The 24,344-nt window shown below is 37.1% G+C and overlaps 5 protein-coding genes across 5 annotated transcripts; 2 read left to right on the top strand and 3 right to left on the bottom strand.

Moving 5' to 3' along the window:
* The first annotated feature begins 3,087 nt into the window (after positions 1–3,087).
* LOC132188819 (mitogen-activated protein kinase kinase kinase 20-like) lies at positions 3,088–4,557 on the top strand. Its single transcript, XM_059603376.2, has one exon. It carries the CDS (start codon positions 3,198–3,200, stop codon positions 4,293–4,295), a length of 1,098 nt encoding a protein of 365 aa, XP_059459359.2. The 5' UTR covers positions 3,088–3,197; the 3' UTR covers positions 4,296–4,557.
* A 2,763-nt stretch (positions 4,558–7,320) lies between these two features.
* On the bottom strand, positions 7,321–8,672 carry LOC132188636 (uncharacterized). The gene is made up of 3 exons (XM_059603151.2): positions 8,090–8,672; positions 7,764–7,949; positions 7,321–7,647 (listed from the first exon to the last, which is right to left on the bottom strand). Exons 1-3 carry the CDS (start codon positions 8,573–8,575, stop codon positions 7,363–7,365), a joined length of 957 nt encoding a protein of 318 aa, XP_059459134.1. The 5' UTR covers positions 8,576–8,672; the 3' UTR covers positions 7,321–7,362.
* Positions 8,673–10,911: 2,239 nt separating this feature from the next.
* LOC132188816 (Subtilisin-like serine endopeptidase family protein) lies at positions 10,912–13,346 on the bottom strand. Its single transcript, XM_059603371.2, has one exon. It carries the CDS (start codon positions 13,317–13,319, stop codon positions 11,040–11,042), a length of 2,280 nt encoding a protein of 759 aa, XP_059459354.2. The 5' UTR covers positions 13,320–13,346; the 3' UTR covers positions 10,912–11,039.
* A 2,753-nt stretch (positions 13,347–16,099) lies between these two features.
* On the top strand, positions 16,100–18,680 carry LOC132188818 (PLC-like phosphodiesterases superfamily protein). The gene is made up of 9 exons (XM_059603373.2): positions 16,100–16,105; positions 16,235–16,315; positions 16,410–16,532; positions 16,643–16,780; positions 17,314–17,412; positions 17,503–17,806; positions 17,905–18,128; positions 18,214–18,300; positions 18,401–18,680. The coding sequence occupies exons 1-9, from the start codon at positions 16,100–16,102 to the stop codon at positions 18,590–18,592; spliced, it is 1,254 nt and encodes a 417-aa protein (XP_059459356.2). The 3' UTR covers positions 18,593–18,680.
* A 475-nt stretch (positions 18,681–19,155) lies between these two features.
* Positions 19,156–22,379, bottom strand: LOC132188817 (putative serine/threonine-protein kinase At1g01540). Its single transcript, XM_059603372.2, has 7 exons — positions 21,353–22,379; positions 21,106–21,210; positions 20,795–20,917; positions 20,529–20,699; positions 20,317–20,446; positions 19,977–20,186; positions 19,156–19,392 (listed from the first exon to the last, which is right to left on the bottom strand). The coding sequence occupies exons 1-7, from the start codon at positions 22,093–22,095 to the stop codon at positions 19,330–19,332; spliced, it is 1,545 nt and encodes a 514-aa protein (XP_059459355.2). The 5' UTR covers positions 22,096–22,379; the 3' UTR covers positions 19,156–19,329.
* Positions 22,380–24,344: the final 1,965 nt, after the last annotated feature.

Here is a 24,344-nt window from a genome sequence, read left to right as displayed (position 1 = left end):
CACAACAAATATTCACAATAATAATAATAATAATAATAATGAAAATAATAAAGAACCAAAAAAACCCAGCAAATGGATCTCATTGACAGTTGAAACATATGCAACAAGAGGATAAAGTTTTACTTGGAAATAATTTTTATTAAATTTAGTATACTAAATTAGAAAAAAAAAAACAAAAACAAAAACAAAAACCAAAACAAAACAAAACAAAACAAAATTTAACCCAATTTGTCTAATCATTTGACGTAATAGCACAGATTTGACTAAAAAATTCTTTAGATTGTTACCGAATTCATTAGACACGATATTGAAGTCGCAGGTCATTGCTAAGTACACATGAAACACGCCTTCCGTACTAAACATACAACGCATGATAAAAGAGACCCCTACCTTCCGGTCAGAAACATAAGAGGGAGCTACCACTTTATTTATTGAGTTAATAAGAACAGAGAAATTAAATAAGCTTTCTATATCTTCGACCACAAATTAGATGCCCCTACCTTCTTTGACAACGAGGGGTGGAGGGTGGACACTTTTTGTTTTCACATGAATCCACGTTTTGCGAGTGTCGGTTATCAACCTTGTCGATTTTTTTTTTTGGGCCATATATATAAACCTCACGTGGACTGCACGTTTCTACAGGTACATGATCAGTCCATTAGTTTATTGGACGTACCACCACACATTTTCTGTATGTGATTTAAAAGACGCTTCCAATATACAATATATTATTTATAAAAACACATGCTTTGTGCATGTCTAGCTACCCAATCAAAAATACATTAACAAGCTATTATACATATTTAAAATATATGGTGATTTAATAATACATCATTAAAGTCAGTAATTTTAGAATTTACGAAGAAAATTGGAAGGAAAAATTAAGAAGAAAAAAACAAGGAATTGGGAATCTCATAAAAAAGCCAATTTGTGGCCCAAACCTGCAGTGTCGAAATTGAATTAACCCATGTTCCCTCTCAGCAATCAATGAGAAACTATTGAAATGGGTGGTCGATTCAATCTCTCAATAATTTGAGAGCAATGGCCAAAGACAATAATAATGACTCTAATAATTACTATTTCATTTCATTGTTGTCCCAAACACATTTAAAAGCCAATGATTGAGAATTGCAATTAATTCACACACGTCCAAATTTTACCCGTGTGAAACAATGCGAATTGAATGGAGTTTGACTAGTATGGCCTCCTTTTCCCAGATCTAATCCCCGGAATTTTGAAGTGAATTATAGTTTCTGAAATTTCACATTCACGTCGTCTATTTTTATTTGAGGGTTATTGTTCTCCCACGTATCTCACTATTATTAAAATAATATTTAAATTTATATATATGGGATGGCCAGCCACCTCATTTTTGCCATAAAACGGCCATCTCCACGGTCCAAACCCAAAATAATAATTTTTAAAAAATTGGGTTTTGCCCGCTGAAGCCACCCATGGCAAAAAATGGCCACCCCATATAGCAAACCACCGCATATTATTTTATTATTTTTATTTTCTTTTTAAAATTTAAATAGTATTTTATTAATAGTAGGATACGCAACAAGACAATGGCCCTTTGATGAAAATGGACGGTCTGGATCTGAAATTCTAGAAACTGGACATCTAGGTCCTCTTTTCCCACCCCCTCATTATTCTAGCAATAATAAAAATAAATTAATTAATTAAAATACCCTTGCCCACCATTAATCCCATTGATATTATGACACGCATATTGTGTTTGAATTGTGTCAAAGCATAAATATAACATTATATAGTATAATATTAACCCGACTTATTTAATTAAATAAACTTGACTCATTAATTTAAATTTGTTAATTTTATGTTGGATTCATATCAAGTAGCAAATTGTGTAAAAAATTGCCGGTCTGAATTGAAACTATAAATTGCATGGAGTGTGTTTTATGGTATTTAACAGTTAGGGTTAGTTCATTGCCTAGTTGAATTAGGTTGTCGTTTAAGGCCTGTAATGGAATAAGGCCTCAAAATGGCAATAGAATAATTGTTTTCTTTCATATAAAATAAAAACCTTTTAAAGCCCTAATTATGGTAAAGAGGTTAATCAATGGGACAAGGATTATGGTAAAGAAGTTAATCAATATGACAAGATCCTCTCCGATTCCAGTTCATTTAAATTGGAAGGGATCCCGTTGGTTGTATTTATAAGGGCAAAGATTATCTTTTATTCTTATAAATAAAACCAACTGAATCTCCTATAGTTCATTTGAAGTGGAGGGGATCCAAATTCTAGTCAATGCTATTTAAATAAAACTCCAACTATAATAGGAGATTCAAATTGAATTATTTAATATAAAAATATAAAAATGTATCACTTAAATTTGTCTAATTAGGCCTCAAAAGCTATCGAGTCAACTCTGACAATGTACATAATTCTACTTTTTTTAAAAAAAATTTGTAAATATTGTAGCAACATATTAACCTTATGGCAATATATACACATCAAATGGAGATGATCCTTATTCGACCTTATACTACCTTGTTTGGATAACATTAAGAGTGACACTAAAAACTACAGTTGTTTTCAATCAATGCTAATGTGACTATTTCAACTAACTATTAGATCGGGCATCGTTAAAAAAAAAATTCTTTTAACCAGTTATAACTGCCGTATCAGTTAGATAATTGTGTGCTAAAAATAAAATATCTAGCATTATTTTAAAGTTAATGAAGTGGGAAAAAAAAAAGCATTAATTTGTGAGATTTGGTATTTTGCTTCGTCAAATTAGTGATGATGGCAGTTTAGTCATTTTGCAGAGGCTGCAAAAGCCATCACAATCCAAACGGCGTGGGGTTTTGTAAAAATCTCAAAGGATCTACCATTATTATCATACCACGTTTTGAAACTATTGGGCCAAATTAAAACAACTCGTCGTTGAGCTAAAATATCATCGAGTATCACGTGCTTTAATCATAGCTTTGATTTGAAGCCGCTTCTTCTTCAATCAAAAAATAAAAATAAAAAATAAAAAATAAAAAAGACAGTCCTATACTCCTATGACTCCTCCTCATGTATAAAAGCAACTCCCTTGCTTTCATTTTGTGCTCAGTTCGTGTTCTCCTCTCTCTTTCTTTCATACAAATTAACAAAGCAACGCAAGGAAAGACGCAGCAAAGACGAAAACAGAGCAAGAAACCAGAGACGCCCAAGAAACCGAAGGATGGAGTGGGTTCGAGGAGAACCAGTCGGTCATGGAAGCTTCGCAACTGTGTATTTGGCGATACCCCGAAGAAGTTCTGATCAGGCGCCTCCGCTAATGGCCGTGAAATCTTCTGAGTTGTCCTTCTCCGCGTCGCTCGAGAACGAGAAACGAGTACTCGATCAGCTATCCACCTGCCCGCAAATCATTCGGTGCCTTGGAGAAGACCACAGCTTCGAGAACGGCGAGAAGTTCTACAACGTGTTCTTGGAGTACGCCTCTGGTGGCAGTCTAGCCGATCAGGTCAAGAACCGCGGAGGCTCGTTACCGGAATCCGATGTTCGGCGCTACGCGAAGTCGATACTTTTGGGGCTTCGTGAAATTCACGCAAAGAGGTTCGTTCACTGCGACATAAAGCTTCAGAATATCCTCGTGTTCGACAATGGAGATATCAAAATTGCGGACTTTGGGCTGGCAAAGAAAGCAGAGCAAAAACAGAGCACAGAAGAAAAGAGAGCCGAATTCAGAGGAACTCCTCTGTATATGTCGCCGGAATCGGTTAACGAAAATGAGTACGAATCTCCGGCTGATATTTGGGCTCTTGGGTGCGCCGTAGTGGAGATGGTGACCGGAAAACCAGTGTGGAATTGTGGGCCCCAGGGGAACATCTTCGAGCTTCTGCTTCGAATTGGGGTTGGTGAAGAAACGCCACAAGTCCCAAAGGAATTATCTTTTGAAGGGAAAGATTTTCTTGAGAAGTGTTTTGTGAAGGATCCGAGAAAGCGATGGACGGCTGAGATGCTTTTGGAACATCCCTTCGTTGCTGCTCATGATGATCATGACACTGTTCCATTAGAGGACAAAGACGAACTAAAAACGATGTCCTCGTCGCCGAGAAGTCCTTTCGATTTTCCAGACTGGGTTTCGATACTATCCTCAGTTGTTACTTCGCCGGAATCGTCACCGGATTCTGGTAAATTGTTTGATTGGGAAGTGAATTTTGAGTCCTGTTCGCCGGCTTCGTCGCGTTTATGTTCTCCGGTGGATCGGCTCCGGCAGCTGGTGACCGATGACGCACCCAATTGGTCCTTTTCGGAGAGTTGGGTCATAGTCAGGTGATCGGAAATTGGATTCTTTTGAGCAGAGGAAGTTGTGGAAAGTAATTTCCGAAGATTTTTTCATTTTTTTGGACATCCGACGGTTCTGATTTAGTTTAGTTGATTGTCATCCTTGTGATTGTAAATACTAGAAAGTAGATTGTAAATGCTAGAAAGTAGAGAGATATTTGTTTGGCATTTTTGACTTTGATTGAACAATTGGCCACGAGTGTACATAGCAATTTTTTATTTTTTTAAATAAATATTTAAAGAATTATTTTGAGATTCGAATAAAAGATTAGATTCAATTTATTTATCTTTTTGTAAATTTATTTTCACAGTAAAAGTAAAAGAAAAAACATGGTGGGAAGCCATAAAAGACTTTTTCTCCTCTGGTCCATTGTATCATAGTGGTGTGCGATGAGTCAAAATCGTCAAGTGGTGTGTTTAAGCCATTCTTTGAATGTTTGGCAAAAGACCTTTGATTTCCTCAATAAGAGGAGGAAGGTGACCAACAACCCCAGCAATTATAGTTGCAATGGGGTAGATGAGATTGCTGTCATTCTTGGAATATTCTTCTGATGTAAAAAATATGCCGTTTTTATATCTTATTTCTTTAAATTTTGTGGCTTTCAAATAGATAAAAGTAAATAAACTAATTTTCAATGTTAATTAACAAGTCGGTTGAGCATATTGATCCCAACATTATGGGCCTGAAAAAGTGACAGCTAAAAGTTTTTATCGGTCCCTTTAATTGAGATAATATACGTCATTCTTTTGATTTTGATTTTTAAAACTGGAGACTGGAGAGCATTTGTTTTGGTTTTGATTTGATGTTATCGATTGTAAAAGGCAACTGGGTTAAAGGTTATTCTAGGAATATTATATTCCCATGCTGAGTATAAATGAAATGTGATATCGACATATTTCAACCAAAAAAAAAAAAGAAGTGATATGCCCCTATACTTCCTTCCAAAGAGAAAGATTTGTTATTTTCTTATTGTAGCAATTATTTCATCACTAAAAATATATTATCGTATGCTTCGAAGAGTCTGTAATATAAGATTTGCAATAATGTATTTGATCCATCACTAGAAAAAAGTTTGGAAAAATATTATCAATTAAATAATACTTTAAAGAAATTACGTGAAATTCTATACGACACTACTTGATCCTGCCATATGGGTTTATAATGAAATTGTGGTAACAATTCATAATCAGCTAAAATCTTAAATTCAATGGTTTTAGGAAGGAACTTAGTGCGTCTGTTTGAGACTGTGTTTGAGGGGTCTAAAAGTGTTTTTAACACTTAAAAAACTCCGTTTAAAGAAAAAAATACTTGTTTGGTAAAAAAAATTAAATGCGCTTTTAAAGGTACAAAAAGCCTAAAATTGGCCAAAACGCACTTTTGGCAAAAGCTTCAAAATGAAGTTTTTGCCTAAAAACTTTAAAATAAAGCTTTTGCCCAAAAACTCTTTTTGACTTATGACCTGTTTAAGATTGTGTTTGATGGGCCTGAAAGTGCTTTTAATACTTAAAAAGTTTGTTTGAAAAAAAAAAAAAAAAAAAAAAAAAGTTCACGTTTGGTAAAAAAATTAAAAGCGCTTTTAAGGGTCCAAAAAGCCTAAAAATGATCAAAACGCACTTTTTATAAAAGCTTAAAAATAAAATTTTTGTCCAAAAGCTCTTTTTGATTTAAAAACTCTATTTCTCAAATATAATCTCAAACATGCTTTACAGCAACCTTCAGAAAATGTTAAATCATAATTTTTATATTGTTTTTTTTTATATTATTTATTTAACAAATGGCACTAATTTCCTTGAATAAAGGACGTAAATAGAGAAAAATATAAAAATAAAAAAGTGTAATCGTTTGAACCCATTCCATTTTGGAGGCAACGCAGTTATAAACTGGTGTTGTGTTTATTTTGTTGCCGTGGAACCCCGTGTTGGCATGGATTTGGGTCCCTAAATCTGAAGGTGTTGGATCTGGTATGGGCCTTTACACTTCGGCCCAGTATTTAGCTACAGAAACTTAGTTAACAAAATCTACCATTTGCCTCTATTAACATTCCAATTTATCTTAATTATTCTATTAATTATGAATTGTCATGTCAGTTTATAAATAATTCTCTACATCATTACTATATTTCCTAACGTGGTAGTTCATAATTATCAAGTATTTTACTGACGTAACGCTTCAAAAGTAATCATATAAATTTAATGGTTAATTTTCAAAATGAGTATGAAAAAAGATGGAAGGATACTAAATAACATTTCTCTTAATTAAAAAATTCTTCTCAACTTAATTAATTAGTAAGTATAAAAAATATTGTAGCATGCCAAGCATTTTCCTTATATAATAATTGCAATCTCTGTATTATTAGAAATATTCTGTAATATTTCTCAAAAAAATAAAAATAAAAATTCTGTAATAGTGGCATGATATTGCAATCTTTTCATTATTAGGTGATATTTTTTATTTTTTATTATAACTTTCCACTATAAATTAAAAGATGTAGATGCTTTATGGCAATTTATCAAGGAAAATACATAATTGCTTAAAGAAATATTTAGAGGTTGGTCTACTTGAAGGGTTCATTTGGAGGTTTGATCCACCTTGAAATATCGATTTATCTCTTTCTTACCTTTATATATTTTTAATTTTTAAGGTAGAGAAACTGTCGGGTTCCCATAAGGCAAAAAAAAAAAAATAATAATAATAAAAAAGGGAAAAACTTATAATAAATATTGACTAAATATTAGGAGTTGGACATCAATACATGTATGAGTTAAGGTGAAAAATATAGTAAGAATTTATAGCACCTACCAACTCCTGATTTTGTATTAAATCGGCTACTTCCTGGATTCTCAAGGTTAGTGAGTCAGGAATAGGATCCGGTCCATCCGGATCCCTCAAGTCAACTCCTGCTTCTATGCCTAAAAAAACTGCATTTTCCACACATCACTTCCAAAATGATTTTATTAATAACCCTTAAATTATTCAAAGAAATTAAAAAAAAAAAACCAGTATATTGCTTCCTCCATAATCAAAAACTAGATCATTAATCTGGACTATACTATGTTCATCACTTGTAGGTGCACTTGCTCTTGAGAGAAATGGCCATATTCATCTGTTTTGGATCCATAACCACCGAACACTCAACCCTCCTGTAGAACCTGGGCTTCACCAGTTTACCCAAAACATATGCTTTTGACCGAACCATGAAGTTGAGTGTCAGTGGCACTGGCTCAATTGGTGCGCCATTCAAACTGCCCAAGCTAGCCCCCCCTCCATACAATGGAATACTGCTTCCCTTCAGCACCACTGTTATTGATCTCTGGCTCTTTCTTGATTGATAAAACTTACTTATCTGTAAATTAAGACCCATTTAAAACAGAATCAAATTTAATTAATCTTACACTACAAAAAAAAAAAAAAAAAAGCAGAGAGAGAAATAAAGGGACATGTATCTCTTAGGTGGCTTACGGTTCCAGAGGCTACTATGAGTTGTGAATAGGAGAGATCTAAAGGTACTGATTTCACATGGACCCCAAAAAATGTTGCAGTATTTCGAAATGTGAGCTTCACTGTGGAATTCATGGACACCATGTTAGTTGCTACTCCTGAGAAATCCTCACCCGCTTGAACTACAAATTGATCAAATAACATGCTCTGCAATTACACAATTGAACAATTAGATCACAGGCCTAGGAAAAAGCAAAAGAAAAAAAAAAAAAAAAAAAAACCCAGATCACAAAATTATAGTTATAATCTACTAATTTATTTATTTTTATTCTAAAATATGAAGGTACCTTCATAGTGATGATGGGTTTCTGGGGACGACTTGCACCCCAGAGAATCAAAGAAAAGAAGGAGAAAAGCACGAAGAAGCCAACAATAAAGGCAAGTAAATAGCAGCGGCGAGTGAGGCCATGTCTGCCATCGTCGTCGTTGAGAAGGCCTTCTTCTTCAATGGAATCAAACTGGTCCTTCCAGGGCTTCCAACCTTTCCTTTGGGAGCCGATGTTCTTGCGGGAGCCGGGCTTGAGGGAGGCGGAGAAGCGAGTGGAGGAGGACTCCCGGGAGTGGGGGCCCAGAGAAGAGTTGGAGTGGGAGTGCGGAGGGGAGCCCATTGGGCTGAGCACTGGGCTAGACTGGAACGAGTTGGTCGTCTTCTCGCCATCGTGGGAGTCCCTCGAAGGGCTCTGCACGTAGTAGACGGGCCTGCGGGGGGACCGCCCTGGCGAGGACTGGCTCAGGCTGCTCACCTCAGAGTCTGTCTTGGCCAGCATTGACATTGTTGCTACTATTCTGATCAGCAAGCAACTTGGGAGATTTAGATGGAGGACGAGTGAAGAGGAGGACTATGGGTGTTTAGAATCTCTGGAACGTAAATCTCAGTGCAGCACGTTATGTCTTTCTTTTCTTTATTGTTTACGAAGTCTTGTTTGTGAAGGTTATTAATTGGAGATGGTGGATTTCTCGAAACACAGAGTAATGGCAGTTGTCTACTTGCTGATTTTTTGTTTAATATATTGCCTACTCTCACTCTTTTGTTTTAGTAAAAGTTGATCTTATTCCTATAAATGTTACTGACGTGGCAATGAAAATTATTAGAAAATGTTATATATTTATTAAAAAAAAATGTTATATATACTTTCAAATGCCTATTCCAAAGTTCTTCTTTTCAAACATGACAAATAATAATCATTTGTTATTTTATTTAATGTAATTTTTATTGTCATCTAAGAGAATAAACACTTAAAAATAGATACTTGAAAGAGTATGCTGCACGTACACTGCTAATTAATGGAAAATAATTAAGAATACTACAATTTTTATTATAAACTTCTTACAAATTTGAAGCTACATTTTATTATTAGTGATATGAGTAATTTAATTGATTAATGGCTAAGTTGTAAATTTTACAATCTTACTTATTTTACCTATTATGAAATGACACGTCAGTTTTTTTTTTTTTGCCACATGTTATTAGGTTGTGATATAAGCAGATGAGGTCCCTGGTCAAAGCACCGACTTATTTTGGGTGAACTGGACAAGTAGGTTTATGCCGTTATGGTATGGGATTGTCCGGGTCTTGGGCCATACAGACGCGCGAAGCTCCGGAACATGTGTCCATGTCTGACACCTAATTTGGATTTCAAGTGCCACATACTATTGGGCTCATTACACGTGTAAGAACACAGTTTTATTTAAATGCACGTGATAAGTAGTAGGTCCCAATTGGATGCGTTATCATCCGTGAAATTCTGCCCAAAGAATATCAGATGATGATTATCACTTGGATGAGTCATCCTATGATATTTAAACATCTCCGTTGATAAGATAGATATTATTTTATCTGTATTACTTAAATGTATTATTTGAATTTTGTAATTTAGTTACATAACTTACATGTTATCTTTATCTTCATTTGTAAAGCTACGAACTCTTCTATAAATGAAAGAATAGTCAGCAACATCAAGTAAGCTGTCATTTCTAAATATTCTTTGTTTTCGCATATGGTATCAGACCCTAACCCAATTGGTTATAGCCCACCGTCACCTATTGTCGCACGTGTTGGTTTGGATGTCCTTTCGCCACACGTGAGAAGGCGTGTTGAAAGTCAGAAAGAATTCATGAACGTTTGTTTTCTATACGTTCTGACATGGCAACGCAACATGGTAGTGCCATGTCAGGGCATAACAGTGCAATGCAACACTTTTTATATTTCCTGACAAAAATAAATAAAAATAATTCTCTATTTTATTTATTTCAAGCTCGTCTTTATATAGGGAAGGAATGAATTTATTATTGAATCTGTGTGAGATTCAAATGAGTTCACAGATTTAATGGTAACTTTAATAAATTTTTTAAAAAAGGATGATTGAGAGAATAATGTGTAACATATTTCTTTTATAATGTGGCAATGCGACGTAGCAGTGCAATGTGATACTGTAAGGTCAGTTTTAAAAGAAAATTTGCCTAACCTCCATGAGTGGTTGATTACCCTTCAATCGAACTTTCAGGGAAGATCGCATCTACTCCTAATGATGCAACCCGATTTGGGATTTAGTAGTCCCGAACAGCCCTCGTGGTGGTTGGAGGCGGCTCCGGCCAAAAGATGAGAGGACGACTTCTTTTGCCTAACGCACATTTGAGTATTTGACGTGTCACGTTAGGAGTATAGAAGACATAGTGAGATGAAAGTGTTCCATATACTATATTATTATTTTTAGATGGATGGGGGTCAAGTATATTATTATGATATGGGATGGCTGTAATCATCACTGAAGATTCCGTTGCCGGTGGACTCCATTTGGGTTGTGCACCGTGACTCCAGCTGCATAAGGACAAGCGTCGGTGTTCAAACCCTTCCTTCACGTGCACCCAAACTCTTTCTCAATGAGTGGACTCAAGCATGTTAAAATATTTTATAATTATGGCGAGTAAAAAAATTATAAAGTCAAGATTCTTCATAAAAAAAAGACTCAGAAATGCGTCTTGAAACATTCTAAGATCATCTTCTGCAATAAGAAAACTTTGCACCAACACTTCCAAATGATGATGCAACAAAAACACCCTTCTCCATTGCTATAGATGCGATTAATGGCAACATGATCATGCTCTCGTATTGATTTGCCTTAAACATTGGGGAAAACTATAGGAAAAAGTAAGAATATATATATATGCTGTGTTCAACTTCCATTCTGAAATTATAATGATAACAGCAAAGGGTAATGGGGATACTGATCATAGCAGCTATGCCCTTAAAAGAGAATCCGGCATGATGCTTGTCGCCGCTATTGTACTTGTCACTACATATTTACCACGATCATCCACCCAACTAAGAGAGCCATGGATCACCACCTCTTTCAAAGATTTTGGCCCCTCCAAGCTCAGCTTGTAGCTTTGCTTTTCATACTTGTGCTTGAATATCAGCTTCTCTGGCTCCACCTTCACCTTTAAACCATCTATTGCAGTTAATTCTGCAGTATAACTTGACCTTTCCTCTCCAACATTAGTCACTGTTCTCCAAAATTCTTGCACAACTTTTGCATCCGAATTCGAATTGAAATCATTAAAAAAGGCAATGAAGGAGGGGTAATTGAGATCAAGAGACCTGTTCTCACAGTTGTGTGTGGACCTTGTAATGATTCTGATTTGTTTTGCCGTGTAATTCATTGCACATAGAAGCTTTATGTAGTCCTCTGCTGTTGCATCATAGACAAGTCCGGGATCAAGTGCCTTGCTGGGGTCAATGTGGCCAGCACCCATGTCTAGAGGGCTGGCTGGCAGCTCGTTGCTTGCTTTATCTTTTATGGGGCTGAAAGTGTTGTCCAATGAGCTTGCTGTGGTCATTAGGGCAGACAGGATAGCCGCAGGGCTCCAATCTGTGTGCACTTCTTTTACAAGTGCTGCTACACCAGCTGCATGAGGGGTAGCCATTGATGTGCCTGACTCAAGATTGAAGTTGCTAAACAAAGGACTTGATTGAACCTCAGCAACTGCACTGATTGGAGACCATGATGCTAGGACTAATGAGCCAGGGGCCAGAAGGTCTGGCTTTAGGACAATGGGGCAGCCTGGGAATGGCCCCCTGGAGCTATAGCTATCCACCATTGGCGCTGGCTTTGTGCCAGTAACTGTCTTTTGATATATCAAGCTTCCTCTTGGATTGCTGTTCTTCTGTATGTAGTCTATTACAGTTTGGCCATCTCGCAGACCAATAAAGGCTGTTGGAAATGAGGTTCTTGTGTAGAATTCGGATAAAGGAAAATTGGAAATGAAGACAGCTCCATTAACTCTTGCATACTCTGCATTTGCCACTTGAGTGCTTATGCTAAGGTTGTCTTTGCACACAACGATCTTGTTTTTATTTCTCCTCATTTTCTCCACACTTTGGCAGCCATCCATGAAAACAAGAGGCAGAAGGGTTAGGGAAGAATTCCCCGGATACAAGGACACAAAGGTGATTTGCATCCCATTTCCCAAAGCAAGGATTCCTTCAAATTTACGATCAATAGTACCCGCACCAACAGTTAGTACCCATGGAGCTCCATTGTTTAAGGTACCATACAGAGGCCCATCATTTCCTGCAGAAGCAACAATCACTACACCCTTTTCCATGGCTGCAAAAGTGGCTATTGCAATAGGGTCATCTACCAAGGAATTTCCATCCAAGCTAAAACCCAATGACAGGGACAGAATATCCACCCCATCTTGAATTGCCTCCTCTATAGCGGCAAGAACATCGGATGAGTAGACCCCATAGCTCCAAGCTGCTTTGTACATTGCAATTCTAGCCCGTGGAGCCATGCCTCTTGCAGTACCAGTGGCATAGCCAAAAAAGGATGCACCTTTTACATAGTTGCCTGCAGCTGTGGATGCAGTATGTGTCCCATGCCCGCTTGTATCACGGGGAGATTCCATTGAAATTTTTACCTTTGGCTTGTTAGCAAGCAGACCCTTGTTGTAAAACCGAGCGCCAATAAGCTTCTTGTTGCACAAGGAAGCATTGAATTGGGTGCCAGCCACACACTTTCCTTTCCATCTAGCTGGAATTTGAGTCATTCCATCATCTTTGAAACTCTCGCTCTCTGGCCAAATTCCAGTGTCAACTAAACCAATTATGACATCCTGCCCGTAATTGGAAGATGGCCACGCACCGGAGACAGAACTCAGACCAAGGAATTGAGAAGTGTGGGTTGTGTGCATGGTAAGAGGACGATCTCGGGTATAAGAAATATAGCCAGGGGACTTTTGCAGGGCCTCAAGCTCGGAAAGAGTGAGAGATGCAGTGAAGCCATGGATTGAGCTAGTGTAGGCATAGATAAGCCTAGAGGTGGTAGTGGTGAGATGATCATTGACTGAGATGGAAGAAAGGGTGGCCAAGTACCAGCTCTGGTGGCTGGAGAAGACTTTGGGAATGGCTGATGAATCCATGTGGATTATATATGTCTTAGTCTCTGCCAAATTGCAGGAGAGGTGGGATATAGTCAGTAGAATTGAACAAAGAAGTTGCAGAGTTAGAGTAGCCATGGGATGGGGAGAGAGATGGCTGATCACCTGTGCAAAACAAGCTTGTCTATGAAAGGTTAAAAGCACAAAATATTCACTTTTTCATGTCTGGGCCACTAAATAAAAGTGATAAGACCTTGATTATTCATCAATTGCGAAAGAAATTCCACATTCGTTGCCATATATTGTGCTGTTTCCTTTTAAAAAATCATCATTAAATCTTGTTGTTAGTGCATAAGTGTTGTGTCTCACATTGTTAAATTATAAAAAAAAATAATACTTAATATATCTAAGTGAACGTAGCCCATTAATTTTAAGTTTTTTGATTAGGAGTGGTGTCATATATATATATATATGGAAAAATATATCATAAGTCCCTAAGTCAACGCGTCAAAATTAAAAACTTTCTAAGTTTTTTTCTTCGACAATTTACTCCATGGGTCGATCAAAACTACAATAAACTCCCCACCGTCAAATTTTTTAACGGTTGTTAAGGCCACTCAAAACGCATCGTTTTACCTAATTAAATATAAATTTTTTATTAATTTAATTTAAAAAATTATAAATAAAAATAAAAAAATTGAAGGATGGCCAAGGGTAGCCAAAGGTGGCACTATGGGTGGCATAGGGGTTTTGGGGGGGGGGGGGGGGGGGGGCTGGCTTCATTTTTTTTTTTTTAGATTTAATTTTTTAATTAAAATTAATAAAAAATTAATATTTTAATAAAGTAAAATTGTACGTTTTGACTTTTGAGTGCCCTAACGACTGTTAAAAAATTTTGACAGTATGAAGTTTATTGTAGTTTCGATTGACCTAGGGAGTAAATTGTCAAAAAAAAAAAAATCTAGAGAGTTTTTAATTTTGGCGCGTTAACTTAGAGACTTATAATATATTTTCCTTATATATATATATATTAACTTACACACCTACCTGGTTACCTCCACCATTAAGGAGGAGGTGAAGGTGGTGGTAGTCAGAGTTCGGTGGCGACCAATGACGGTGGACGGGGAGGTGATGACTGTTGGCGATTGTGACCGGAGAGGCGGCGACCTACAATGGTGGCCAATAGCATGAACAACTTGGATAAATGAATTGTCTCCAAGAGGTAGCTCAATTGGCTGGGAATTCACACCTTATAAAGCGGTAGTTCGAATCCTTCATCCTCTCTTGTGTGGACATGTCAAAAAAAAAAAAAAAAAAAAAAAAACTTGGATAAATGAGCTAACAAATAGTTGAAAATAGGCCTGGACCCATTATAGGCCACGGAACTGGGCCAGATATAAGCTCCTTGGCCTTTTTTTATTTTTTTTGGGGAGTAGATCAATCATATATTCTAACAGTTTTAACCCTCCAAAATTACTACATGCCACCAAGTTATAACAATGCTTTAAATCATACCTCAATGTCTACTTTTTGCTTTGCTTGTCAATTGTCATGTTTATTTGTATTTCGGTTGATGAGAATAGTTTAATCCTTATCAAATCTAGAAGATTAACTTAATGGATTATTCTAACTTTTTTTCTTTTCTTTGATGGTGCCGGTCATGGTTTGTGCCCATGACTAGAATGTCTCATTATGATTCACCCAGGAAGCTCCAGAATTGGAAGAAACTTTCTACCAACAAACCCAGGAAAATTATAGGGTACGAAGAAAGTTGAATATGTCTTTTTACCTTGCTATTGGTTGTGTAAAGGAATTGAAGACGTCGATCTTCTTTTCTTTTCTATTGCTTCGGCTACGTCACACATGCATATACGTTGTGCAATATTTATTGTTTAATTAATCTTTTATTAATTATTATTTCTTTCTTCAATTTCTTCCGTTCCCATCTTTGTCTTCGTAGAAGACGCAATTGATAGTCATAAGACGATTAATTCTTCCCAATTCAATTTGGTTACGAATTGTTTATATAACAATTGCGTATTGGAGAAACTGTGCATGTGGATGGAATAATCCCAGATAACCCCTTTCTAGCTTAGATGATCCTATCACATTTATATATATATATATAAGGGTTGTTTTCTTTTGACTAAGATCTGCAGAGCAGGTAAATTTAAAATGGAAAAGTAACAAGGAATGGGACAACTTTCAACAACTCGACCGGGTCATAGAATTCTCCCAATCTGTATGATGGATTCCTCATTTTAACGTAATATATATTATATCCACAGGTTCATTTTCTTCATACTACTCTTTCTAGAAGCCTGTACCAAATTACTTCAGCGTGGGCTTGGGGGAGAGAGAGATCCCTGCATGCAATATGCTTTCAAATTTATAGTCATAAGACGTGATTTTTAGCCGATTGAATTATTCAGTTCATCTTAATTTCCTTTAAATGAGATGAATAGATGGCTTATAATATATATCTTCTAGACTTCTTCATCTCATGTTATTTCTTTGTCTGAAATTACACAAATGTACCAGAAACTAATATTTAGCATAAAACTACATTAATTTGCACTTAACTGCTCTTTATCTTAATCAAACATAGCTTGACGGTGGAATATTAATGATATATTCATACTTAACCTTGAAACGAACAATATTTTATTATTATTATTATTATTATTATTTTAAAATATCTTAAAGAAATTAGTTGGCCAATTAAATAGCGAAAAAAGATAATAATAGCTGCTAGCCGAGGAATAGCATAGGGAAGACGCGTTTCCCTCTCTTACCAAACTCGTCTGTTCTCATTTCACCTGCTTAATTTCTTGCGGCAGAGCCAAAGTCAATTCTTCAACCTCTGATTCAAAACTGCTAGAGAAACCATCTTTCTCTGAACAAACCCAAGTGCAACAATGAAGGCATGTCCATTCTCCTTCTTCTCATTTCTACGGTTTTTATGTTTTTTTGAGACACTCGAAGCCTTTAAGTGTCATTAACACAAACACTTTCTGTTCTTTTTTTGTTTTGTGTTTTTTTCCTTTTTGCAGAGAATAAACATCTTCATCAATCTGCAAATCCAATCTCTGTTCATCGCAGTTTGTCTGTTTTCCTGTTCCTCCAGTCTCACGGTATTTCCCTAAACTCCCAGACAAGCTCCATCACTAACATGTAATCAATGTTTCTAATTCTGGTTCATCTACTCTTGTGCTTAATTCAACTCAGATCGGAGAGACATGTTCGTCCAACGGTGAATGCGACGCCGGCTTACGCTGCGACAAGTGCGATGCCAGCGGCAACACCCGGTCCAGATGCGTTCGGGTCCAACCACTCAACCCCACATCAAAAGTATGTCGTTTTCTTCCTTTTTTTGTAAATTATTTTAGTGGGGTGGTTATTTTGTGATTGAATGGCATATGTTGTGCACGTGGAATGTTGTGCTTTTGGTGGGTGATTAGGTGAAAGGCCTGCCGTATAACCAGTACTCATGGCTGACGACCCACAACTCGTACGCTCTCTCGGGTGCCAAGTCGGCGACTGGTTCTCCTTTACTCTCTCCCACCAACCAGGAAGACTCGGTCACCAACCAACTGAATGTGAGTTTCTCCTAAATATGCATATTTGGCTCTGTTTTTCAAAGATTAATACATAAAATGTTCATTCTTTTCCGATATCAATTTTTTAAAAAATACATTTGTTAAGACTGTTCTTGAACTGTTTTTTATTTTAAATTTAAGAAAACTACCACAGTTACTTAAATTTTATCATGGCAGGAAGCTTGGGTTTATTGATAATGCTCTTAAAATGAGTTTTTTAATTTTGGCTTAAACAAATGTTTTGATGTAATATGTTTGAAAAAATGCACGATTTTAAAGACTAAACTGCAATATTACCAAATATTTAACTGTATTTTTTTTTTAAAACGCTCGTACTTTTTAAAATTACAAATTCAAACAAACGGTGCATGTGCTGTATGAGCTATAATTGCCCGGGGATTAACAAAAAAGTAAGCATGCCAACTAACCCACCAAAATCATGTCACTTCTGCTATTTAATTGCTTGGTGAGAACCTACCACATTAGTTTTATATACTGATTTCTTTTGTGTGTTGTCTTCTATTCTCTTGTAGAATGGCGTTCGAGGGCTTATGCTAGATATGTATGACTTCGAGAATGACATATGGTTGTGTCACTCCTTTGGAGGCAAATGTTACAATTACACAGCATTTGTAAGAGCCTCTTTTGATGGGTGCTTTAACTTTGCCAAGGATAATTTCCCCTTCTCTAACTCATTGTCCACTAACTCTTTCGTTTCCCAGCAACCTGCCATTAACGTGCTGAAAGAGATCCAAGCGTTTTTGGAATCAAATCCGTCGGAGATTGTCACCATTTTTATTGAGGATTATGTGACGTCTTCACAGGGCTTGACAAAGGTCTTTAATGCGTCTGGCCTTAGTACCTTCTGGCTCCCACTTTCCCAGATGCCCAAGAACGGCACCAATTGGCCGACCGTCGATGACATGATCCAGAAGAATCAACGGTTGGTGGTCTTCACCTCAAAATCATCCAAGGAGGCCTCCGAGGGGATTGCTTATCAGTGGAACTATGTCGTAGAAAATCAGTGTGGGTATTATGTTTTCTTCCTAAAGCCCTATTGTTTGTTTACTGTCTGTTTTAATTAGAGGTGAAGAAACAATTTTGATGGTGTTCTGGAATATCAGATGGAAATGAAGGGATGGTAGCTGGTTCTTGTCCAAGTCGTGCTGAATCGTCACCTATGAACACAAAGACAGTATCCCTGGTTCTTCAGAATTATTTTCCTACTAATCCCAATGCATCTGAAGCTTGCGCCGACAATTCATCTCCATTAACTAGCATGATGCAAACATGTTATGAAGCAGATGGCAAGCGGTGGCCAAACTTCATTGCTGTTGATTTCTACCAGGTATTGGGTTTTTTGTATTCGTTATGTAAGTTCTTTCAAGAGACCCATATCTGCTATATATATTGACCCTTTTTGGGTGTGGCAGAGGAGTGATGGTGGAGGAGCCCCCGAAGCTGTAGATGAAGCAAATGGTCATCTGACTTGTGGGTGTGACAACATTGCCTACTGCAAGGTTTACAACCATTTCTTCTCTCTTAGCTCTAGAAAATATTGACTATAATGGGAGGCTATAAGGCTAACTTGTAATCTGACCCTTGTCTGTATATGAGCAGGCAAATGCTACATCTGGCACGTGTGACGTCCCTCCCATTTCTCCGCCTCCGCCTGCTGCCGCTGGATCTGGATCCGGATCGTCACCATCATCACCAGGTCTTTCCAACATTGCTTACTTGGATAGTAGGCCAATGCAACTGCGGTGGTTGTTTGGGGCAATACTTGCCACTACTCTGTTTTTTTGGCTGTAATTTATAACATCTTGCTTGCTGATAACCTTCTTCTTCTATTCTTTGAACCACACGGAACATTTTTTTTTGGATGAGATTGATGTTGTTTCATTTCGGGTTGTGAAAATGATATTAGATATACTGATTTGACTTGAGAGCCGTAAAAAAAACTACAGCACATCTTCTATGGGTTTTTTCAATGGTTAATATTCTTTCTCATGGAAACTTGAAATTAGATCTGGACCATTGAAAAACTACACAAGATGTACAGTAGTTTTTTTAATATATATATATATAGCTTCTAAGATATTAGATACACGGGCCAATGCACTAATTGAGTTTTGTTGAAACGCAGCATTGCATATGAAATGCAGAAGATGGTCTTTCTGTTGTCCAATAGATTCTTGTCTAATACATCTTTCAATTCTGAAAAAGTTCCAAGCATTTCTTCAACACATTGGCAATTTTAAGGTGATACTCTGTAATTTGTTGGATTGTTCTCTTTAGAAGCTAATCAAATGACTAATCGCTTTCTAAACAAAAATAATCATATTACTGTCACGTAGCTATTTTTGCTGGCTATGTAGAGGGCCCCAATCAGCCAATTAAGTCTTAGTATAATTATAGATTGGGAAAGGGACCTTCACATTTTTTTCTTGATGTCGCCATCTTGCCTCAGTGGGCATGCACCCCACTTCCATGAAATTCCTACAGTTCTGATCATATGCATCAAGAATTATTCACATCAAAGGGGGCCTTCAAGACATCCTTTGCACTGTTGACATGTTAGCCTCTCCTCTGTCCCTTCCAACTCTACGTTCCTAAAACAAGATACTCAGAACCAGATCAGTAAACAGCTACAAGAAAGAAACAATAAAATCAAGGGGATAAAAAGTTATATGTGTTCTACTCTAAGAAAGGGAGAGTAGCAGCTAACCAGTTTGTGAAAAGCAGGGGAAGAAAAAAAGATAGATGAAATGCCAGGAGGGGCAATATGGTAAACTAATTATATATAGTAAGGACCAAACGAGATAAATGGAAGTTTTAATAACAGTAATGAATTACAATATATCTGCTCAAAAGACCAAGCAGGAAAAGAAATGCTCAGAAGCAAACATTTTTTAAAAGTTCATGAAATTCCTGCTCCAGTTTGATCATGTGCATCAAGAATTATTCACTCCGTTTGAAACATAAGAGTTAGCCAGCTTTTAGAGTCGTTTTCCAAACTTGTGGTTTGGTATGGTTTGATAATTTTAATCATCATTTCCTAATTAATCTGCTTAAATACAAATTACTCGTTGAAAGGACTAATTGATTGGATAGTAGGTGATCTGAGCATTGTTAGTGCACCTGTATGTGTTAACACTGAATTTGAAATTAATTTTGAGCAGAGTTGCATACATACTTCTTTGAATGGGGTGTCTTCTGCTTCAAGAATGTGTATAACTTGTCCCATTTTTGGCCGCTTCTGTGCATTAGGGTCTACACAACGTAAAGCCACGAGAAGAGCCCGCTTCAATGCCCTTGAAGTAGGCTTCTCAGGTAGCTTTGGATCCAATACTCCTTCTGGATTCCTGTTAGCGACCATATTCTTAAGCCACTCAACTAAGTTGACCTGAAAATTCTTGGCTTTTTAATTAAAAGAAACAAGGAAGAGGAAAGATGATAAAAGACCAACCTAAAAAAGTTTTTTAGCTGATTCTACTATCTTTAAAGCAAAGCGATACTAATAATATGGTGCAAACCTCTTCCGGAGGTCGGCTATAATCAACTGGATTCCTTCCGGAAATGATTTCCATTATAAGAATCCCAAAACTGTACGCATCGCTTCTTTCGTTCAGCATGCCTGTGCTTGCATATTCAGGAGCTACATAGCTACAAGAAGAGGAAAAAATAGTTCTTGTTACCTCTTTAGTCACACTGGCACGCAGACTCATAAAAACACAGCCCTACATACCCAAATGTTCCCATGACACGGGTTGTAATGTAGCTACTCTCTGAGCCGAGGAGCTTGGCAAGGCCAAAATCTGAAACCTTTGCATTCCACAGCTTGTCAACTAAAATGTTACTAGATTTTATATCGCGGTGAACAACTTTGGGTTCCAGTCCCTCGTGAAGGTAAGCTAGCCTACATGAGGCCAGTGAAACAATGCAAGGAATGAGATGCAGGGAAAGGAATGAATATAAAAACTAAGGTTCAATTGTGAGTGATTTGGATCATACCCTTTTGCAGTTCCAAGGATGATATTCATCCGATTCTCCCAAGTAAGAGGGCTGCAAGGCCCTACATCCCCATGAAGCCACTGCTCCAAATTCCCGTTGTTTACATACTCATAGACAAGCATCCTATCATATTAACCAAATAAACCGTTATCCACAAGACTTAAAAGGTGATATATCTAACATCATTTATGAAAGTATACAAATCAACTTAATATTGTTTCCAATGAGGAATTAATACACTCTACTAGCCTGCAATACCAAAGGCTAAAGTTCAAATAAGGAAGCTGTGGTAATTAGGCACAATTGAGTACCTATGAGCTCCTTCAGCACAGTACCCAAGCAATCTCACCAAATTCTTATGCCGAACCCGGCCAATTGCCTCGACCTCAATTTTGAACTCCTTCTCAGCTTGTCCCCTACAGGATACCAAATATCTGATTCATCAATCTTTGACATTAATTAATTGGTTCAATAATAAACGGACCCGAATTAAGCTCCCAATTTTAATAGAACACCAAAAACAGAGTGCATTCTAAGGCAAAGGTAGCAAGAGAGCACCTGTTATTGAGCAAATTCTTGACAGCAACCTGAGTTTTGTCCTCCAAAACACCATGATATACAATCCCATACCCACCTTCGCCGATGACGTTCTCGTCGGCAAAGCCATTCGTCGATGCCTCAAGCTCTCTCAAAGTATACCAATGGCCCCACCCCAAGTGCGAAACTTCAGGGACCACCATAGCCACCGGATGATCCACACCACGAGCCTCCCCACTCCCCTGCGAAGAAGAAGACCTACAAAACCGTTCAGGATAAGAAATCCTATGGTCCTTCCCAATCTCAATGTTTATCCTGTGGTGGTATCCCAGCGGGCTCTCTTCCTCCGGAGGCGGCAGCAGCGCCTGCCTTTCAATTCCGGGAACTGGGTCCGGTTCAGGAAATGGGACGGCTTGGATTTGAGTCCTGCTTGGCTTGGACCGGGCATGGTCGACTCTGATCTCCTGGATCTCTTTGGACACAAGTGGGATCGTGGGCCGGCGTAAAGTCTTGGTTTTGGAGCGCTTTGAGGCGAGCCAGCAGAGAGAGATTAGGAAGAGAAGAAGCACAAAGGCAGCTCCAACACAAAACCCAAGAACCACCCAGAGTTTAAGGCCAAAGATTGAGGTTGTCTTTGATAGCTGGTCGTTCATACGGCCTGGTTTGTGATCAGACATCGGGAAGTGTTGTCTTGACTCTGATCCTACTTTCTTGTGAGCTTCAAAGGATAACCAAATTAAAGAGTTAACTTGACGCTTATACATGCACTGAAAGTGGATCCCTCTCCCTCATCTCTGTGTGTGTATAAACTATAGACCGTTAGACATAGGAAGCCGCGACAGCTGAGGCTGTTTGTAATAGTGTGTGTGAGAGAGAGAGTAATGGAGGAGACAGCAGCTGGCGTTGATGCTTATTATTTCTTCGGGATCAGTTTTGTCTCCTCTCCGAGTGCTAACTACGTACGCGGGTGGGATCCTTGGGAGGCTCCATCACTTTGCTGCGTCTGAATTCTACCTAGCTACCCTACGATTGCTTAACATTAAAAATTAAAAATTTATCAATTTTGGAGAAAACTTATATTCAAAAGTAATATCACAAAACAGAACTATCCTGCTTCCAAAAATAAAAGCATTTTATGTTCAAAATGCATTAATACACCTCAAAAAGTAGATGAATTGCATTTCCTATACACCATGAGGAGAAGTCATTATAAACTTGGACAGAAATTTCCTCGAAATCGGTACCGATAAAATATTTTTCAATCCATGTAAAATAGTGTCAAGTGTCTATAAACATTTAAAAGACACGTTAAATTTTTAACCTCATTAATAGCAGTTTACTAATTTAAACTAAATTTAATGTGCCCTTTAAATATTTATAGACATTTAGCATTATTTTACATGAGTTAGAGAAAATTTCCTCCAAACTACTGTCCTTATAATTTATCTATAAATCATTTAGTTGTGCGGATGCTATTACTTGAGAAACCTAAACTTTACTATATATCACTTAGTTGTGCGGATGCTATTACTTGAGAAACCTAAACTTGACGCCTATTAAGTGAGAAACCTAACCATCACCATTGTCTATTCGTATTGAACGCCAACAAAAAAGTACAAGGAGGCTTAGTCCAAGTTTGTTTTTGGCGTAAAGTTATTCCATTAAAAACAAAAATAGCTAAAAAAAATCAATAAATATTTTTATATTATATGAGGCAGTGATGGAACTAATTAAAAATATTGATTTGAGGGGAACTATGGGGGAAATAAAAAGATTTTAGGGATTTATCTTATAAACAATAGAAAATTTTAGAGAATTTTTCTGCCCCAAAGATCTAAGTTGGGTCCACCTCCAATATGAGAAGATGTGAGGAAGATAATATATGAGAATGAAAGGCATTCGAGAGTGAGATTGAAATTCAATGCAATTGCATGTCTATATTGCTTGTAATTTGGACAAATAATTATGATATGAGAGAACCCTTGTGAGGCCCAATTGTCAGGTGTTCATATAGTTCGAGGCATGCTCGAGTAAATAGGCCCCATAAGGGATCCTTTCACAACAGCCCACTTAAAAGTGTGAGATCAATAGTAGTAGATAGTGGTTTACGCATATAAGAAGCGTTATCAAGCCTCATAAAAGTTATTTTCCTATGTCAACCGACAAATATTTTCAAGTTCACCAATATTTTTAGGCTGCCCCTAGCATTTAAAAAAAACCAAAATGAAATTGCAGCTCTTGTCCATGTTTCATGGTGGTAGTTGGATTTTGGAACCATGCATTTGTTTTATACGTTATTTACATCAAAGGAGGAATCCACCAAAGTGTGTCTCGGTGTTTTATTCCGTGATTTATTGTGGGGTCAAACTTCTACTTTTGGTATTATGATCATAATGATTTGATTTCCCATTTCAACAGGCTATAACGTTTTATTCAATTGTAGGATCCAACAGAAGAAAAGAAAAAAGAAAAAAGAAAAAGAAAAAGAAAAAGAAAGAAGAAAGAAGAAAGAAGAAAGAAGAAAGAAGAAAAGAATCCAAAGAAGCATATTAAAACATGCACTAAGATTAACAATTATTCAATTGTAGGAACAGTCATTAAAAAGAGTGTCCACAATGTTGAAGTGGTCTGTCGTATATTTGTTGGAATACTAAATTCTCAGAAGAAAGCATTTGGTAGGTAGTTGAAATAGGTATTCATAGATGCAAGTTGGGGTTTGGGTGAGTCCATTAAACATGGTATAATGTTAAAAACCAAACCCACCCAAGTTTTTTCTAGTTTAATTGGTCCCCAATTAATTCATTTGAAATGGAAGCAAGTTGCATGGTTTGAAGAGGATTTATTTAGCTATTAAACAGAGAGCACTGATTGGCAGCACGCGCGGGCGTGGCACGCCTAGTGCAAATTTTTTTTTTTTTTTTTTTTTTTTTTTTTAAGATCAACAGCACGGGCGTGCAATGCACGCCGCGTGCTGTTGATCTTTACCCTTAAACAGAATAACAAAGAAAAAGAC

Source organism: Corylus avellana, chromosome 6, assembly GCF_965113065.1.
Source record: "Corylus avellana chromosome 6, dhCorAvel1.hap1.2, whole genome shotgun sequence".
Classification (NCBI taxonomy): domain Eukaryota; kingdom Viridiplantae; phylum Streptophyta; class Magnoliopsida; order Fagales; family Betulaceae; genus Corylus; species Corylus avellana.
The sequence above is the reverse complement of the archived record's forward strand: the minus strand, read 5'-3'. Positions and strand labels throughout refer to the sequence as shown.

Bases quoted from the DNA above. Each gene is read 5' to 3' on its own strand.
- LOC132188819 (XM_059603376.2), top strand. From the start codon at position 3,198: ATGGAGTGGGTTCGAGGAGAACCAGTCGGTCATGGAAGCTTCGCAACT.
- LOC132188636 (XM_059603151.2), bottom strand. From the start codon at position 8,575: ATGTCAATGCTGGCCAAGACAGACTCTGAGGTGAGCAGCCTGAGCCAG. The intron at 7,950-8,089 runs GTACCTTCATAT...GTGTAATTGCAG, and splicing joins AACCCATCATCACTATGAAG to AGCATGTTATTTGATCAATT. The intron at 7,648-7,763 runs GTAAGCCACCTA...CTTAATTTACAG, and splicing joins TCATAGTAGCCTCTGGAACC to ATAAGTAAGTTTTATCAATC.
- LOC132188816 (XM_059603371.2), bottom strand. From the start codon at position 13,319: ATGGCTACTCTAACTCTGCAACTTCTTTGTTCAATTCTACTGACTATA.
- LOC132188818 (XM_059603373.2), top strand. The intron at 16,316-16,409 runs GTATTTCCCTAA...AATTCAACTCAG, and splicing joins CCTGTTCCTCCAGTCTCACG to ATCGGAGAGACATGTTCGTC. The intron at 18,129-18,213 runs GTATTGGGTTTT...TGGGTGTGGCAG, and splicing joins TTGCTGTTGATTTCTACCAG to AGGAGTGATGGTGGAGGAGC.
- LOC132188817 (XM_059603372.2), bottom strand. From the start codon at position 22,095: ATGTATAAGCGTCAAGTTAACTCTTTAATTTGGTTATCCTTTGAAGCT. The intron at 20,447-20,528 runs GTATGTAGGGCT...CTCTTCTTGTAG, and splicing joins CGTGTCATGGGAACATTTGG to CTATGTAGCTCCTGAATATG. The intron at 20,187-20,316 runs GTTTGCACCATA...AAGAATTTTCAG, and splicing joins ATAGCCGACCTCCGGAAGAG to GTCAACTTAGTTGAGTGGCT.